The sequence below is a fragment of the Schistocerca serialis genome, chromosome 7 (genome assembly GCF_023864345.2).
Source record: "Schistocerca serialis cubense isolate TAMUIC-IGC-003099 chromosome 7, iqSchSeri2.2, whole genome shotgun sequence".
Taxonomy (NCBI): Eukaryota; Metazoa; Arthropoda; class Insecta; order Orthoptera; family Acrididae; genus Schistocerca; species Schistocerca serialis.
This window is the reverse complement of record NC_064644.1, coordinates 109,298,640-109,317,847: the sequence shown is the minus strand read 5'-3', so window position 1 is coordinate 109,317,847 and position 19,208 is coordinate 109,298,640. Positions and strand designations below refer to the sequence as shown.

The window sequence follows — 19,208 nt, the reverse complement described above, 5'->3', positions numbered from 1 at the left end:
ATTCTTTATGAGTGAGAATTAGAAATTACAGACATCGTTGAAAATAAAATTATTCTATGTTGACAGTGGGTTACTTTTTGTGTTAATTATTAGTGTGGACAACACTACCCTCTGTAGTCAAGTTCGCTAAAGCCCGCATGTACGGTAATGCTCGATTCAGAGATAAGCCACTTCATGTCCTAGTGGTCGATCAATATTTCACTGTCAGTGTTTCACCAGGAAGAGGAGGAGACATAGTGATGTATAGTTTCTGATCACCAGTCTTTATGCCAATGTCCTGGGTTAAATTCCAGTGTCTCACGAAATGAAGGCATGTGACACTGCTGACGGTGATCCGTCTGTTGGATGGGGATGTTATGCTTGGTGGCCCCTTTGGTGCTTTTTGGAAGAAGTACGCTATGTGCTGGCACCAAGTTTGACCCTCTCCCTTCTCCCATCGATCTCCAATGTGAACAAGACACTACACTCTCCATACACCCATTATACTGACTACACTTAACGCACACACTTCCACACACAGATGTCATACTTTATAAAGGGAAGGTGCCTGCAGGCATGGAGCATAATTCCAACTAGGTGGCTGAACCTTCTCTTAGGGGGTCTCCCAGCCACTCCTGCCATACGGCATTTTAATTTAGTGTGGAAAAATAATCTAATAAACAATAGTTTGCTTACCTTTATCAAGAACTGCTTATTCAAATATACCTGAAACTGTATTTCCAAGTGGCTTAGTTTTCAACATTTGTGAACTCTGATTCTGAGCACCGGCAGTGATTTTTCACAAGCTGGCACTCCTGGTTGTGAGCCAACCGAACATTGCCCGACCAAACTTACATTCGGGTAACCCCCCACCACCTTGCAACTACACTGGCTAACACAATGTAGATAGGTAGATGTGTATGAGCACGTCCCAGCACATTAAAGGATTTCATTCAAAAGCCAGCATAATTTTAATTCTTTTTGGGTGCCCGTCGATGATTCAATGCATCTGGTATTCATGAGTGGATTCGTTTACTCCTGTACTATTAATTTTATGCTCTGACATTCAGCTGTCACCTGAAGACAGCCTGAGAAGCCACATGCTTTTTTGTTTTTACTCTGTTACTGAGCCTGGTGCCATAAATTTTTCATTTCGATAGTATGATGTGTTATTGTTGGAGAGTTCTAATCATGAAATATCTTCCACTGAGTACCAGCCTACTTTCCTAGCTTATTTTCCAGAGTATGGGTTTACTTCTCCAGGTCTCAGTCAATATACTGATGGGTTGTGATATGAGGATCTCAGTCATTAAAACATCAGTGCTTACCACAGTCCTCGATCTGAACGTTGAGGCCAGATCCCATACTTTACTTAAATGGAAATTAGTACTCTTACCTAGTACAACAAGACTGTCACACATTCCTTTTTGATGCTGCCCCAGAGAGACGTTGAACTGATGTTGTTGTCACAGTTTAAATTACACAATGTATTTAACACAATTGCAAAGAAGATGCCCATTCAACAATCTTACAGGAAAAAAAGTTCAAAGATAATAGTCAAATCAAAGATGACCCAGCAAAATCAGATTTTCAGAACACTATCATCCGCACATAAATTATGATGCCACCATGGGTAACATACCAAGCCAACAACTCCTTTGACTATAATCTAAACAGATGAGATGAAGTTCTACATTAGAGTAACAGCCAGACAAATAGGAGTTCACAGTCAAGTAAATCTTGTGATACAGCTTTGTTCAAAGTGCAAGTAAAGGATCAGTCAAATAAGATTTCCAGATAGCAGAACCTAAGGAAGAAACAGAGACAGACGGACTATAAAGGGCAAAATGCTAAAGGTGCATATAAACTTGTGACCAATATGCTAACTAGTAGTAATGAGCCACTCAGGGGCTCAATTGGGGCAGGATAGGGTGGAGGGAAAGAGGGTAAACTGTTACTTTGATCCACAAAATATGTTCAGAATTTTACAGAGGATGCTCATATCCCAAATTTTCTTGGCTGAGGACAAATACTTCAGCATTATCAATAATCTTACTCTGTGGGTGATAGTGCTGCACAGGACTTGCCACTTGTCAAATTAGGTCTAGAATAGCATTTACTTCACAAGCTCCTGGAACATGTCTCCCATGCATGTTTGTGACTGCTGCCTTTGTACCCACTATTTACTCAGTATCCCAAATCCAAGGCCATTATGTATACTATTATATTACATAGTGGTGGCTGGTAATCATGTGCTAATGTGCTACAGCACACTGTAGCTACAGTTCTAAATTAATGCCACATCTCTTGAAATGAAAGCCAAACCATTTCTCTTAAAATGCATACTGGTATGCAAATAAAATGGACAAAAACATGTTTTGTAGCATTCTCTTTGTGATAACGAGCAACCAGTGCCAAGTGCTGAAAGAATGGCCAGCTGGGCTACAATCAACTCAGAAAAGGGATGCAGCTGTGCTCTGATGAGTTCTCGCCCCTTCTAGCACTGCAAGTGCTACATTGCTCACAGTACTGGATCAGTATTTGTGTATAAGCTATTGTGGAAGTGCGCAGCATGAGGGGTTTTTCCAACAGTGGCTGCATTAATGACACTATGGGTGAGAGGTTCGCAACAGTGACTGGTTCTATTACCACTGCAACCAACACAATTTTTTCTATTTTACTTTATTGCTCACAGTGTTAAACAATTAACTGTAAAATTTAAATATATTTAAACAGTTCAGTTTACATACTACCCTTGTAAGTCAAAAGGCTATAGGCCACCAAATTGTAAAACATTGGTAAAATTTTGCACGAGCCACCACTGATATTAGAAGTGAAAGTTATTTATGAATACCACAACAATTTCATTAATATTGATGCTTCTGATTACTCTGATTAGCATGTTTATCTTCAATTTTACTGTCTTAGTATATATGCACATTAGTCTTCCACTCAGCTGTTTGCCACTGGCACTGTGACTTCCATTCTCGAATCCTTGTTCACAGTCATATATCCTACTTTTATATAAAAAGTGTCTACATACTGAACACTGACCATCAGAAATGAGTAACATCTTGTTGTTCCCCTGCCGCCCATACTGAGCATGGCACAACCATGTATTATGCATTACTTTGCTCGTGCACACTACACTATTATCATAACACCTTTTATGGTTGGTTGTTTTATTTGAGGGAGGGGACCAAACAGCAAGGTCGTCGATCCCATCAGATTAGGAAAGAGTCATTCGTGCCCTTTCAAAGGGACCATCCCAGCATTTGCCTGAAGTAATTTAGGGAAATTACAAAAAACCTAAATCAGGATGTCCTGATGTGCGTTTGAATCATCGTCCTCCCAAATGCAAGTCCAGTGTGCTAACCACTGTGCCACCTCATTTGGTACCTTTTATGGTGTTTCGTTGAATAATAATTGTTGGTCATGCAATAAAGTATTTCAATGGTATACATCTCTATTAATGACTAACTCTTGTATGTAACTATTCGAACTATGTCTGTAACTTATTTTTTTTCAGGCTATTCATGGAAACTTCTTTTCTGAAATTTTGTAGTAATTCCTGATGGGGCAGTTAAAATCTTTCCCCAATATCTACATCTATTTACATCCACACAAACATTCTGCAAGAACAACTCAGCACAGTATTACATCTTAAAGTTTCTTGCCTTTTTAACCATGTACAGACCACAGGAAGAATGAATGCTTAAATGTTACTGTGTGCTGTTAATTCGCATACTTTTGTCTTCAAGATAATCATAGGAGTAATACCTAGGTGATGAAGAATGTGTGTAGATTCTTAACTTAAAACTGGTTCTCAAAATTTTGTTAAGAAGCTTTTGCAGGATGATTTGAGTCAATCTTCAAGTGTCTGCCAATTCAGATTTCTCAACATTTCCACGAAGCTTTCCTACTGAGTCGAGCAAACCTGCAACCACTGATGTTGTCCTCCTTTGTAAACATTCAATACTTGCTGCTAGTCATATCTGGTATGGGTCCTACACACTTGAGCAATATTCTAAGATCATACACACAAATGATTAGTTAGCTGTCTCCTTTGTAGACACTGTTAAAGTGAAGCTGCCATATGCCCCACTTAAGAATGAGCCTACGTCATTATTCCACTTCATATTCCTACAAATTTATACCCAGGTATTTGCACAAGTTGACTCATTGTAATTGTGTATCATTAATATTGGAGTATCAGGATACTACATCTGATGAAGAGCATTATTTTACAATGGCGTACATTTAAGGCAAGTTGCCAATCTCTGCATCACTTTGGAATGTTATTAAGATCTGATTGGATGTTTCTGCAGCTTTTTTTAGGCGGAACTTCATTACAGATAACTTCAGAAAGTATTAAGTTGCTGTTAATATTGCTTGCTACGTCTATACAACATTAAACTTTATGCTGATACAAATGTGTTCTCTGCATTCAATGCTGAGGATGATTTCTATTATGGCTCTATCGCTCAGCGGGAGTTTGTGCTTGTGCTAAGTGATGGTGTCCCACCGATTTGAAATACTTATCGTCCGATTTCCTGAAAACTATTAGGTGAGAAAATTTTGTTTTTGCAGATCTTATCACCTGGTAGCTTCATTCGATAAAGAAATGAATTTCTTGTTGTTATACATCACGCTTACTCTGCTGCATCAAATTAAGTAAAACATTCCATGCAATTTTAAACAGTTTGCCGAGACAAAAATGCATTGCATAATCTTTGTATATGGTTGATTTTAGCTCATACATTGCAGTGAGTGAAATGTAGATAAAGTATTGAAATTTCAAGCAGAACAATATTTCATTTCAGTCCTGAGTTATTGGCTTTTATATTCGGCAGACAGACATACACGAGGTGGCTATTCGTGCACTTCACCATTCATCATAGGTCATAAACGATTCAAGATATCAAAATGAACTTTTTTTTTTTTTTTTTTTTCCCTTGCAAATTATAACACACAATGAGGCAAATATGTTGTACGATAAATACTCAAAACTTTTTTAATTCACTAAGATATTGAAGTTAACTCACACCCACAGCAGTGAGAGGTTGGTGGCTCAGGACACATATACACCAGGGTGTATACACAGAAAAGACAAAAAAATTCCTGGATATCCCAGTTAAAAATGCACTTTTTATTGGGTGAAAATGCACTTTTCCATGGACAAATTTCACTTCTTTTCAGGTGAAAACACGCTTTTTCCCAGCTGAGAGAACACTTTTTCCATGTTAAGTAACAATATACTTTCCCCTGGAGTTATAAAACATATCAATTCTTTGAATAGTCAAGGTTTTATTCACCAGAACAGAAGTTCCCGACACATTAGCAAACAAAACCCACCAAAAAATAACACGGTTTTGCAAATACCTTCGATGAGCGGTTTGTATTACAAAAGTGTAAATACAAATTCCACCAAATACAGCATGTCAGCTTCTGAAGCACTGACATCAAGATTCCAACGCGCTTTTGTAAGCCAATTACAGCTCATGTCACGTGATCTCGCGAGCCAATGACAGCAAACATTCAGAACACAAGACAAGTGATGTAGTTAGGCAATAGCAACATCACTGTGAAGAAGCGCGAACGCATAAATAAGAAAACAAGTTAATGGTTTAAATTAATGTACATACAATATAACTACAAAAAAAGCTAAGCTTTCACATATGATGTTGGTCATCAAAAAGTTTTTGACGTTTTTATTCCGAGGATGTGGTTATGCAGGATCCTAAGAGCACACCTTAAATTGCAACAGCTGAATATTTATATGAGCATGATTATAAATTTCACTGCTCTGAACAGAACATTTTGTGGTTTCCCTGGCTGAATAAAATGTTCCGTCAAGCACTTACTTTTCCACAAAATAGAAAAGCCAATTACGTATGAAATTGCTGAAGAACTCACTTAGCACTTTTTTTTAAGGATAATTATACTTTTTCCATTGTTATTGCATAATTTGTTATCTGTGAAATAATTAAAATAAATATAAGCACTAACCTTGAAATGTTCTCTTTTTTGTGTGTCTGTGCTACCTTTCTGATACATCAAACGCATAAGTGCCAGTAAAATTTAACAGCATAAATGATTGGGTTTTCCCCTTGAAATTTTTCTAAGTGGCTGGTCCTCAGTGTTATGTTTAAAAGAGTCTAACATCGTGTGACTTAAGAAATTCTTAGTACATTGTCACTAGAAACATAATTCACTTTCCGTAAAAGGAAATTTAGTTTTAAGTACCGCTTCTCAACCCAACAGTCGCAATATTTTCCCGTAACCTATTATAAATGTAAACAGTTGTGACATCATGCTCATCGAAGGCAGTTTGTTGTATTGCATAGTCTTCATCACACTCATCGAAATGGTGCTCACGAGAAAGACGCATTGAAAGCAATTTGTTGTTACGAATTACTGCACAGTCTGACATGTTGCTGTTGGCAGACACTTATGTGCGCACTGTTTTGTTGATGTAAACGGCGCATTTTCTATGAAACTGGCATTTTATATTGATGTTATTCTCTGATTTATATTTTACTGCTGCAGTATTATTCTGAAGTAACGAGCTAAAGTAAAATTCTTTGTTAGACTATCAGTTATTATCAGTGAAAATTACAAAAATTTAACTGAAAACTAAAACAAGGAAAAATTTCCGGAATTCTAAAAAATTCCTGCGTTTTTCCCGTATTTCTCCTGGATGAAAACATTCCCAGGTTCTTCCCAGTTTTCTCGGGGTGTATACTCTGGTTCCCAAACTGCTATTCCCCGCCCTTTGTCTAAGTCATGATATTATCATACAAACTGTCAATAAATGTCCACACGATCATGTTCCACACGGAAGGTGGCATTCTGATCAATGGACAACAATGCCAGCAATGACGTCAGGACACCCATCAAACGGGGTAGTGTTTGCCGGGCAGTCCCACATCCATAATCGCTGTGTACACAGATGATGTCACAGATGGTGCAGAATGGCACAGAGGAGACGCCTGCCAGACACTCTGCGGTGGAGAGACATAGGAGGAATAGAAGCAGGACAAGCACAAACTCATGCGGCCCAATGGCTTAAAGTGAATCGTTCTCTTGTTTCTAAAATGTGGTGATAGCTTAGAGAGAGAAACTGTATCCCAAAGACCATGGCAGGGCCGACTATGTGTAACATCCAAAAGAGGAGACACTATTTGGCTGTAAGGCCACAGTGGTATTGCCTTAGCACTGCATGGCAACTGGCATCTGACCTCGCAGCATCCATTGGACGTGTTGTATAGAGGCAAATGGTGTAAAGAAGGCTTCAGCAGAGTGGCCTTTATTGTTACTGACTTGCTGCATGTACACCTCTGACACGCCTTCACATAAGGAAGAATCTAAGAGTGGAGTCATCAACATTCCACCTGGACAATTGAGCAGTTGGCCAATGTTCTTTTCACAGATGAGTCAGGAATTGGTCTGGAGAGTAAGTCTCGATGGATTCACCTCTGGATGGAATGTGGAACATGACTTTGGGACCCAAATAATGTGGAAAGAGACCATATCGAGGAGGATCCACAACGGTGTGGCAGGGATTATGTTGACCACTCTAACAGCTCTCCATGAAATTGTACGGGTGAATCTAAAAAATTTAACTGCTTTCAGTATCATGATGAGATATTGGGACCTGATGTGTGGTTGCTGCGAGGTGCTGTGGGCCCATACTTTGTATTGATGGACAATAATGCTCAACCTCACAGAGCACAGGTGGTTGATGTTTTCTTGGAAATGGAAGATATTCCACACACGGCATGGCCTGCTCACTCTTCTGACTGAGATAATATGCTGTGTCCTGCCTACCACGAAGTCTTCAAACGAATTACAAATTAGCATTATTTCACGGCAATGTATTTGCTAACGTTATTCCAGTCATAATTTTGATAACTGAATGGAAAACAGATATCGTGTTTAGTCTATGGATTCACTACTCTGTGTGGGTTGTGTCAATTGTTAACAGAATGAAACAAACTTCACAGCATCTGTTAGCTTTTGGATAATGACATTGTGCTTCTGTATAACAGATTTCGTATACTTTACAGCTAATCTATGAAATTACCAGACACACACGAGTTTCTGTCAGTACAGAACAATATATCTATCTCAAATAACACAAGGATTCGGGGACAATGTGGCCTTGGTGCAATTTTCTTCTGTTAAGAACAAACATCAAGTAACATGGTGGACTGCATATGACAACTTACTGGCTCTAGTGGAAAGCCTGAAACCAGTTCTGAGACATAAGTGGCTATGAAGATGTTTCTATTTGATGGTGTTGGTGCAGTGTATATGCAACATAGTGCGACTCCAATGTGGATATACGAGGGCTATCCACAAAGTACATTACGTTTTGGAATTGAAAATAAATAAAGTATTGGAAATTTTTTTTATTATATACAGATGAAAGCCACACTTCAATACTACTTTTCTACATAGTTGCCATTTAAATTAAGGCACTTATCGTAGTGATGGACGAGCTTGGAAATTCCTTCATCGTAAAATTCGGCCGCCTGCGCCTTCAACCACGTGGTTACCTCTTCTTGAAGCTGTGCGTCGTCATAAAAACGCTGCATAGCCAACCATTTCTTCATTGCTGGGAAGAAGTGGAAGTCGCTTGGTGCCAGGTCGGGACTGTATGGCAGATGAGAAAACAACTCCCACTTCAAAGATTCGAGAGCTTCACGAGTGGCATTTGCCGTGTGGGCCCGGGCGTTGTCGTGAATCAGTATGATCTTTGAGCCCAACTTTCCCCTGCGCTTGCTTTGTATTGCTCTTCTGAGATTGTGCAGAGTTTGGCAATACCTTTGAGAGTTTATTGTAGTGCCTCTTTCCAGGAAATCCACAAAAATCATCTTTCTACCAGGTTGCTGATTAACCACGTGGTTGAAGGCACAGGCGGCCGAATTTTACGACGAAGGAATTTCCAAGCTCATCCATCGCTACAATAAGTGCCTTAATTTAAATGGCAATTATGTAAAAAGTAGTATTTAAGTGTGGCTTTCATCTGTATATAATAAAAGAATTTTCCAATACTTTATTTATTTTTAATTCCAAAACATAATGTACTTTGCGGATAGCCCTCGTATAAGCACCGACATGTAGACAAGGGATTAGTGATGCATTCATGTCTTTTTGACTTGCATGCAAAAAATGTAGTAGCTTTAAGTATGGTTACATTATGTCCAACAGAACCAACATGCTTTTATTCTTTTCGTGACTGCTGAAAGACAAACACTGGCAGGCATTAACTGGGGAATGAAGAATGTATAAGGGCAGTATATCTGTTGAAAACCATCATTGTAAAATGGTGTGTGACAAGGGTTGCTGCTGTTTCATGATAATGCACATCCCCACACCACAATGTCGTAATGCAGAAGTTATGTCAATTCAAGTTGGGACACTAGCACCTGCCCTATAGTCCTAATCTCTCTCCATGTGATCATCACACCTTAGTCCCTTAAAACAGGCTTTCTACATCTACATCTACATTAAAGGTTTGAAAATTCCTGTCAGACACAGGTGTACCACAGGTGGTGACAGACTTCTTCACACAGCAGGATACAGTGTTTCTCCGAAGGAGTATCTTCAACCTACTGCCCCAGTGAGATGACTGCCTCAATGCTCATGGTGATTTTGCCTGACTGGCATATCAATTCTGGACTGTATGGCATCTGAATAGAAACTTTTTGACTGCCCCTTACATGAAAGAGAGAGTTTGCAAAAGAGAATTACATTTTAGTGACTTGTAAACATCATTAACCATTTCACTGCTGCGGACGTGTATACACATTCTGCTCTGCCATTCTCCAAGTGGCGTGGACACTTATATGCGTGCCACTTGAGTTTTCCCACAGAGCTATTAGCGTACGTATGCATCTGAACAGCCAACCTCTCACTGCTGTATAGGAGTTACTTCCATATCTTGGTGAACAAAAAAGTTTTGGTATTTATCTAACCATGTATGTGCATCTTTGCATGTCACCATTTGTTTTGATATTCTGAACAGTTTATGAAACATGACAATTGTTATTACCACATAGTCCCAATTCACAGGACAGAAATGGGCGGGTCGTGCGTGACAGTCCATCGGATATCAAAAATCAGTAACCTGAGAATGAAATGAGGTACAATTCTGCTCTGAATTTTAAATATTACTTTGATATCTTATGTTCATTTCATACATTGCACTGCACAAGCTGCAATCAACCATATACAACGTTTATGCAAAGTTTTGCTACCTCTGAACTCTTTAAAACAGCATCCAATGTTTTACTTAATTTGATGTAGTGCAGTAACTATGATCAATAATGAAAAGAAATTCAGTTCTTTGTCAAGCGAAAACATCAGTCTGGAAGATGTGCAAAAATCACTTTTTTCCAGCCAATAGTTGTCTTAAAATGATACGATAAGTATTTAATAGTTGCCAGAATACCATCCCTCAGCATATAGGCATCCGCACTTGGCAAGCAGTACAGCTACAACAAAGTCGTGCTCATCACAGAATGCAGGAACACATCTGTGGCAGCAGAAAGAGTTAAATATTTGAACACTGTCTTAGAAGGCTGTCTCTCTCTCTCTCTCTCTCTCTCTCTCTCTGCGTGTGTGTGTGTGTGTGTGTGTGTGTGTGTGTGTGTGTGTGTGTGTGTGAGAGAGAGAGAGAGAGAGAGAGAGAGAGAGAGAGAGAGAGAGAGAGAGAGAGAGAGAGAGAGAGAGAGAGAGAGAAAAGCATGGAGGGGGGGGGGGGGGGGGGGGGGCAGTAGACAATGAGCAGAGGAGAATAATTTGAACGCCATTTCTCTTGAATACAAGTCCAGTTTCTTAATAATGGGGCCACATAACTTGGTGGTACAGCTTTCACCAGAAAAGAGAACTTGAACCTGTCGTGCTGGTATGAAATGCTTTAATGGCAACTTCAAAAACTTGCCTTTGCTTCAGACTGATGAAATGTCACAGCCCTGTCAAATACAATATTGGGATTTTAAACAACGATGCTGAGAAATTAATCTCCAAACCTTCTCTCTCTTTTAAAAAAAAAAATTAATCTTCTACTATATCCAACTCAAATTGATGGGGACTGTGGTTAGAAGACTCAATGAGCTTCCAATAACAGGCAGCAGTAAGAAGGGTATTTTCAAAATTGTCAATGTGGTGGTTTAATATCTAGCTAAATGACAAGGCACTTGAATGAATTTAGTCAACTGCAAGCCTCAGTTCTTGTGTTGTATAAAATAATCATTCTGGGTACATAATTTTGCAATGAGAAGCCTTGAAATTGTACGCTAGCAAGTTCCCATGAGTGTCTTTCGAAACAAAGTCTCCATCATCCAGATTGGGGAACTTGTCTCAATAAAGCACTAGTAGTGCAGAACGACAATAATTTACATGTGGTTTTCCAAACAGTTTCTTTTTACAATACTCACCAAAAATACCACTACCAGACATTTACTGGACTTTGCGCACTCGCATTATCTAAGAAGTTTAATTGTGAGTATGAATATTTACCTGCAACCTCAATGTCCACACATAGTTGTTTGGATGTGGTGTGTCCATTTCTTAAAACATTTTATCAAAATATTTGGAGCAACAATGAGCAATTTTACATCCAGTTGACCTTTACTGGAACATTGTAAATGTTTTGGGGGACTTGTAACCTATTTAACAAGCTCTTGATCATCATCTCTGAGCCATCTCACAGCATTAATACATCTGAATGTTGATTCCAATACTTCAATCGAAACTGCCTTAGTTTGCCGGACCGATTTCTGCTAAGCACATTCACACCAACATACTATGATACCACTGTAAAACAGCTATTCAGTAATCTATGAACCTGAAAGGTTTAATTTCTACACCCACACTCTGAATATCACTCTAATTGTATTAGGATCTATGTTAGTTTAGCATATTTCACATCTCTTCAGTTCAGTGTTACTGTGCGTATGTTCGTTAATGAAAGTCTTAGAGTGTATTTTATTGTTTATAACAATGAAAACAATTTCTGACAATATGATGTAACTGAATAGATAAAAAATCTATTCACCACATGGCAGCAGAACACGCATATAATAAAAAAGGTTATAATTAAGCAATCTTTCTGAGCCATTGGCTCCTTCCAGCAGAAGGGTTGAAGAAGATGGAAGAGGGTGAAGGAAAAGAACTGGAGAGGTCTAGGAAAAGGGATAGATTTTGGAAAAGTCACTCAGAACTGCAGGTCACGGGAGACTTACCGCATGGGATGAGAAGGAAAGACTGCATTGCACTGGATGAAATTTTAAAACCTGAGAGCTTAAAGGTGGAAGACAGAGTAATATGCAAGACAGATTACTGCTAAAACATCGTGCACAAATTAATGAGAGTGGGAAGCTACGTGCATTGTACATAACAGAGGTGGGAGGCGGACAGCAAAAAATAGTCAACAAGAAAATGAAAGATGTAGAAAACTAAAACATAGTTAAGAAAGGAGTAGTTACTGAGAATAAATGCTGAGATGGAAGAAATTAACATAAATTAAGGACAGGTGGGTGGTGAGAACCAAGGACATGTTGTAACATTTGACCAAAAGGAGTATGTTAGTGATGGCCTACACCAGCTGTCTGGCACCTCTACATATACCATCTGCCATCGATTCCATCCCTGTGATTCAAACTGACCTGCAGTCCCTCGTTACAACCGCAGGCCCCTCACAAGGACTAACACCTCAATCCATAGAACTTCTTACCCCAAGCAATCTATGCACCCCCACCTTTTACCTTATTCCTAAAATCCACAAACCCAGTCGTCCTGGCCATCCTATAGTTACTGGCTTCAAAGCACCCACAGAACATATATCCGCCTTAGTTGATCAGCACCTGCAACTCACAGCACAAAGACTCCCCTCTTATATCAAAGATACCAACCATTTCCTAGATCGTCTGAAATCTGTGCCCGTCCCAATTCCATAACACATCTTGCTTGTCACTAGTGATGCCACCTCCCTCTATACCGACATCCCCCATGTACTTGGTCGGTCTGGTGCTGAGCATTTCCTCAGTCAGCATCCACTTGATTCCAAACCTATGGCGTCCTTCCTGCTCAACTTAATCAACTTTATATTTACAAACAACTGCTTCACCTTTGAGGGCCAGACATACAAACATATCAGGGGTGCAGCCACAGGAACCAAGATTGCTCCTTCCTATGCTAACCTTTTCATAGGTCATTTGGAGGTAGCTTTCCTAGTATCTATAAGTCTTCAGCCCATGGTTTGGTTTAGATACATTGATGCCACCTTTGCTATATGAACTCTTGACGAGACTGACCTGTTAAAATTCCTGGAATCTCTAATTGCATTAGTCCAACTAAATTTCACGTGATCCTACTCTGAATATTGTTCCACTATCCTCAAGATTGATCTCATCCTCACCGAAGGCCAGCTATGCACTTTTGTCCACATTAAACACACTAACAAACAAAAGTACTTACATTTTCACAGCTGCCATCCTTCCCATGTCGGATGTTGCCTCCCATACAGCCTTGGCATTCAAGGCAAATGTATTTACTCAGAAGCAGACTTTTTACAGCATTACACCACCACTCTCCCCTCAGCCTTCACATCCACTCCTGGTATTGTTGATCCCTCCAAAAAACAACTTCGGACCATATCATTGGTGACTCAGTATTATCCTTGTCTGTGAATGTATTAAATAAGCTACTTTGACAAGCCCAAGAATTCTTCAAATCATGTCCTGAAATGAGATCCATTTTGTTTGAGATTTTGCCACCCTCCAAACCTCCACAATATCCCTGTCAGACACCATGCTCCATCTGTACACATCTCCCCACCCTATGGCTCCTGCCCCTGTGACCGTACCCACTGCAACACTGTCCTACACACACACACACACACACACACACACACACACACACACCTAAACCAGCCCTGTAGGTGGAACACATATTATCAAATGGAGACACACCTGTGAAACAGCACGCCATATACCAGCTGTTATGTAAATGCTGTTTGGGCTTTTACATGGCGTGACTATCACCAAATTATCAATTAGGATATGTGGGCACAGGGATACCTTGTATATTGTACTCTGTTGCACAGCATACTCTGTAACACAACAGTGTGACCTGGTGCCTGTTTCACCACATGCACCATTTGGACTCTTCCCCCAGACATCTGTTTCTCAGAACTCCACAAGTGGGAAGTAGCGTTACAACATGTCCCTGGTTCTCACCACCCACCTGGCTTAAATTTATGTTAATTTCTTCCATATGAGCATTTCTTCACAGTAACTACTCTTTTATTGACCCTGTTTTAGTTTTCTACATCTTTCCTTTTCTTGTCTGTCTATTTTTCACCATCCTCCTTCCATCTCTGTTATATACAATGCACTTAGCTTTCCACTCTTACTAACTAGTGCCTGATGTTTTAGCAGAAATCTCTGTCTTGCATAATACTCTGTCTTCTACCTGTAAGCCCTCAAGTTTTCAAATCTCGTCTGGTGCAGTCCCCAATAATCAGTCACTCCTCCTCATCCCGTCCGGTAAGTCTCCCCCGACCCGCAGTTCTGGGAAACTTTTCTGAAATGTACCCCTTTTCCTAGACCTCTCCAGTCCTTTCCTTCACCCTTCTTCCTTCCCTTTCAACCCCTCTGTCAGAAGAAGGAGCTGCTGGCTTCGAAAGGCTGCATAATTATAGTATTTTTTATGTGCGTGTTCTGCTGCCGCTTGGCGAGTAAATTTTTTATCTATCCAATTACATTGTATTTTATTGTTTAATTCACATACACAAATTCTAAAATCTCTTTGGCAGAAAACAAACAGCAACGATAAATCAAGACTTGCGAGATTAAACTTAAAAAACATTGGAGTATCACCAAAAGCTACTATTGTACGCTATGGATGCAATATGCATTGTCCATGATAAAAGAGGGTGACAGCAACGGATCATGCAAGTTTCCAGATTGTGCTCCTATTAGAAAATATTTACAATAGCATGATTTTAAATATTTGTTCTGAAATATTAGTTCCATGCACACACAATGCGAGTGGTAAGTTCCTTCTGCCATTAAGCAAGCATGCACACATTCATTTTATAGTGCTGACAAAATATAATCCCATGCTCCATTAAATATGTATCATACACCATATGCAATGACAGCAACTATGGCAACATACCTTTATCCCTTTCACCATTCATGCTCTACTTTGAAGTACAAGGAAAAAAGTTACAGAAGTTGTTTCGTCTATCATTTCAATATATTCTCTAAAGAAAAAATACATATAGTCACAGATGCTACAGGAAAGTACAAAGTATCAAGAAAAAAGAAAAAAAAACATACAAAAAGGCTGACAAAAGATTTCAGAACAAGTATTGTAGACTAAAACATACAAAGTACAGCCAAATTTTGACAGAGAAAGAAGAAAGAAGGAAACCCTTTAAGAACCAAAGCATTTTAATCAAAGCACATTACACAGCGGTGACAAGGGAGCTGATTCTGCGACTCACATGTTTCGATGGCCCACAGCAAGTGGATAATGCACATGGCTTATCTGTCTTGGGACAGTCCAACACACAATCTTCAGTTGGTGCTGGCTGGACTGTGTCGTGTGTAAACTGTAAGTAAATAACTTATCATTACATAGCCATCACTTATTATTATTATTATTATTATTATTATTATTAAGTATCTAAGACAAACAATGTTTTTAGAACTGGCATTCTATTCCATATTTTAGGCACTACTATTAGTAAGTCCTTAGACACTATCTGCAAATACAAACACTCTTTAATTCTACCACCTTTGAATTGCTGGGATTTGTTGTTGTTGTGGTCTTCAGTCCTGAGACTGGTTTGATGCAGCTCTCCATGCTACTCTATCCTGTGCAAGCTTTTTCATCTCCCAGTACCTACTGCAACCTACATCCTTCTGAATCTGCTTAGTGTATTCATCTCTTGGTCTCCCTCTACGATTTTTACCCTCCACGCTGCCCTCCAATACTAAATTGGTGATCCCTTGATGCCTCAGAACATGTCCTACCAACCGATCCCGTCTTCTGGTCAAGTTGTACCACAAACTTCTCTTCTCCCCAATCCTGTTCAATACTTCCTCATTAGTTACGTGATCTACCCATCTAATCTTCAGCATTCTTCTGTAGCACCACATTTCGAAAGCTTCTATTCTCTTCTTGTCCAAACTATTTATCGTCCATGTTTCACTTGCACACATGCCTACACTCCATACAAATACTTTCAGAAATGACTTCCTGACACTTAAATCTATACTCGATGTTAACAAATTTCTCTTCTTCAGAAACGCTTTCCTTGCCATTGCCAGTCTACATTTTATATCCTCTCTACTTCGACCATCATCAGTTATTTTGCTCCCCAAATACAAAACTCCTTTACTACTTTAAGTGTCTCATTTCCTAATCTAATTCCCTCAGCATCACCCGACTTAATTAGACTACATTCCATTATCCTTGTTTTGCTTTTGTTGATGTTCATCTTATATCCTCCTTTCAAGACACTGTCCATTCCATTCAACTGCACTTCCAAGTCCTTTGCTGTCTCTGACAGAATTACAATGTCATCAGCGAACCTCAAAGTTTTTATTTCTTCTCCATGAATTGGAGAATACCTACTCCGAATTTTTCTTTTGTTTCCTTTACTGCTTGCTCAATATACAGATTGAACAACATCGGGGAGAGGCTACAACCCTGTCTTACTCCCTTCCCAACCACTGCTTCCCTTTCATGTCCCTCGACTCTTATAACTGCCATCTGGTTTCTGTACAAATTGTAAATAGCCTTTCGCTCCCTGTATTTTACCCCTGCCACCTTTAGAATTTGAAAGAGAGTATTCCAGTCAACATTGTCAAAAGCTTTGTCTAAGTCTACAAATGCTAGAAACGTAGGTTTGCCCTTCCTTAATCTAGCTTCTAAGATAAGTCCTAGGGTCAGTATTGCCTCACGTGTTCCAACATTTCTACGGAATCCAAACTGATCTTCCCCGAGGTTGGCTTCTACTAGTTTTTCCATTCGTCTGTAAAGAATTCGTGTTAGTATTTTGCAGCTGTGACTTATTAAACTGATAGTTCGGTAATTTTCACATCTGTCAACACCTGCTTTCTTTGGGATTGGAATTATTATATTCTTCTTGAAGTCTGAGGGTATTTCGCCTGTTTCATACATCTTGCTCACCAGATGGTAGAGTTTTGTCAGGACTGGCTCTCCCAAGGCCGTCAGTAGTTCCAATGGAATGTTGTCTACTCCGGGGGCCTTGTTTCGACTCAGGTCTTTCAGTGCACTGTCAAACTCTTCACGCAGTATCATATCTCCCATTTCATCTTCATCTACATCTTCTTCCATTTCCATAATATTGTCCTCAAGTACATCGCCCTTGTATAGATCCTCTATATACTCCTTCCACCTTTCTGCTTTCCCTTCTTTGCTTAGAACTGGGTTTCCATCTGAGCTCTTGATAATCATACAAGTCGTTCTCTTATCTCCAAAGGTCTCTTTAATTTTCCTGTAGGCAGTATCCATCTAACCCCTAGTGAGATAGGCCTCTACATCCTTACATTTGTCCTCTAGCCATCCCTGCTTAGCCATTTTGTACTTCCTGATGATCTCATTTTTGAGACGTTTGTATTCCTTTTTGCCTGCTTCATTTACTGCATTTTTATATTTTCTCCTTTCATCAATTAAATTCAATATTTCTTCTGTTACCCAAGGATTTCTACTAGCCCTCGTCTTTTTACCTACTTGATCCTCTGCTGCCTTCGCTACTTCATCCCTCAAAGCTACCCATTCTTCTTCTACTGTATTTCTTTCCCCCATTCCTGTCAATTGTTCCCTTATGCTCTCCCTGAAACTCTGTACAATCTCTGGTTCTTTCAGTTTATTCAGGTCCCATCTCATTAAATTCCCACCTTTTTGCAGTTTCTTCAGTTTTAATCTACAGTTCATAACCAATAGATTGTGGTCGGAGTCCACATCTGCCCCTGGAAATGTCTTACAATTTAAAACCTGGTTCCTAAATCTCTGGCTGGCATTATGTATACAAAATTCACACCAATTACGATACAAAAGGAAAATCTACTAAATGAGTGATGAAACAAGAACTGGAGGACTGACAGATGCATAAATTAAATAACATTTGCTGAATTTTGAACTTCAGAATATTTAATCACTTGCTTTATCATACATCTAAAGGCTATAAACTTAGCATTTTTATGCTCTTTTAAATTTGTTTGCTTCAGTCATGTTCTAGTCCTTTCTGTTCCAGCATTTTGTAAGTACTCTTTCCTCTTCAGTCCCAAATATTATTGGTATTTATATTTTCATTATTTTACAAATGATTGAGAGCTGTTTCTCTCTCTGGGACAGAACAGCACCCAGTTATCTGACAAAAAAAAACATGAACTAAATATCATACTTTGTTTCACAAATGATAACTGAATGATTGTTTTCATTTCAACTAACATACTTGTGTACATAGTTCCGCATAGCGCGTACACAACTTTCCCACTAGAGCGCACCCCACTAAGCACAACAGCGCAGGTGCAGCGCTCGTCCATCTCCACACTACGAGATGGCACTGCCTTAAAGACGGACCAAATTCTGCTTCCGCCGATCCCCGTATTAATATGTAACGCAGCCAATGAGATTGCTGCTAACATAGAACCTTTTCTCCTCGCGGATAACACTCGCACAGTGATACCTGAACGAGCGGAGTATTGTAACGAGTGTACAGACCTCCGATTAGTCAGTCTGCATTAGTCTGCATTTGTCTGTACCAGTCTATAGTCAAGTTTCAGTCTGCGCCTAATAAGATTATCATATTCCTGTACATAGCCATGAAGATAAATGAATAGACACTTTGTCAAGTATCAGAGATATGTGAGAATAAGATTAACGTACCAAGACCAAAGGAACTTCAGATTGTCAATTGTAAACAGCATCCAGAATCCAGTTATGTAATATCTATGCTTTTTATTATTTTAATAAATGTGTGTGAAAATTAATCAAGTTCTGTTTAAAGTTGGTCACCGTCAATCTGCTACTCTAAGCATGCAAGTGGCATTTCTATCGTCTGACCTAACGGCAGAAGATAAACACACCACGATAAGACCACGACACATATTGCTAACACTCGCCTACTTTGTTAGAGCAACAAGTAAGATAATCTGATGGTGTGTGTACCGAAGGTC

At 39.3% G+C, this 19,208-nt stretch overlaps 1 protein-coding gene across 3 annotated transcripts in view; it reads right to left on the bottom strand.

The window, feature by feature from the left end:
• Nucleotides 1-19,208, bottom strand: part of LOC126412068 (zinc transporter 1) — a 262,949-nt gene that overhangs the window by 17,011 nt on the left and 226,730 nt on the right. For 2 of the 3 annotated variants that reach the window (XM_050081460.1, XM_050081461.1), the window contains one exon: nucleotides 15,503-15,610. In XM_050081460.1, the coding sequence (XP_049937417.1) occupies nucleotides 15,503-15,610 (108 nt within the window). Of the gene's footprint in view, nucleotides 1-15,230; nucleotides 15,611-19,208 lie in introns of those variants that run through there. The other variant, XM_050081462.1, reaches the window with a different exon arrangement.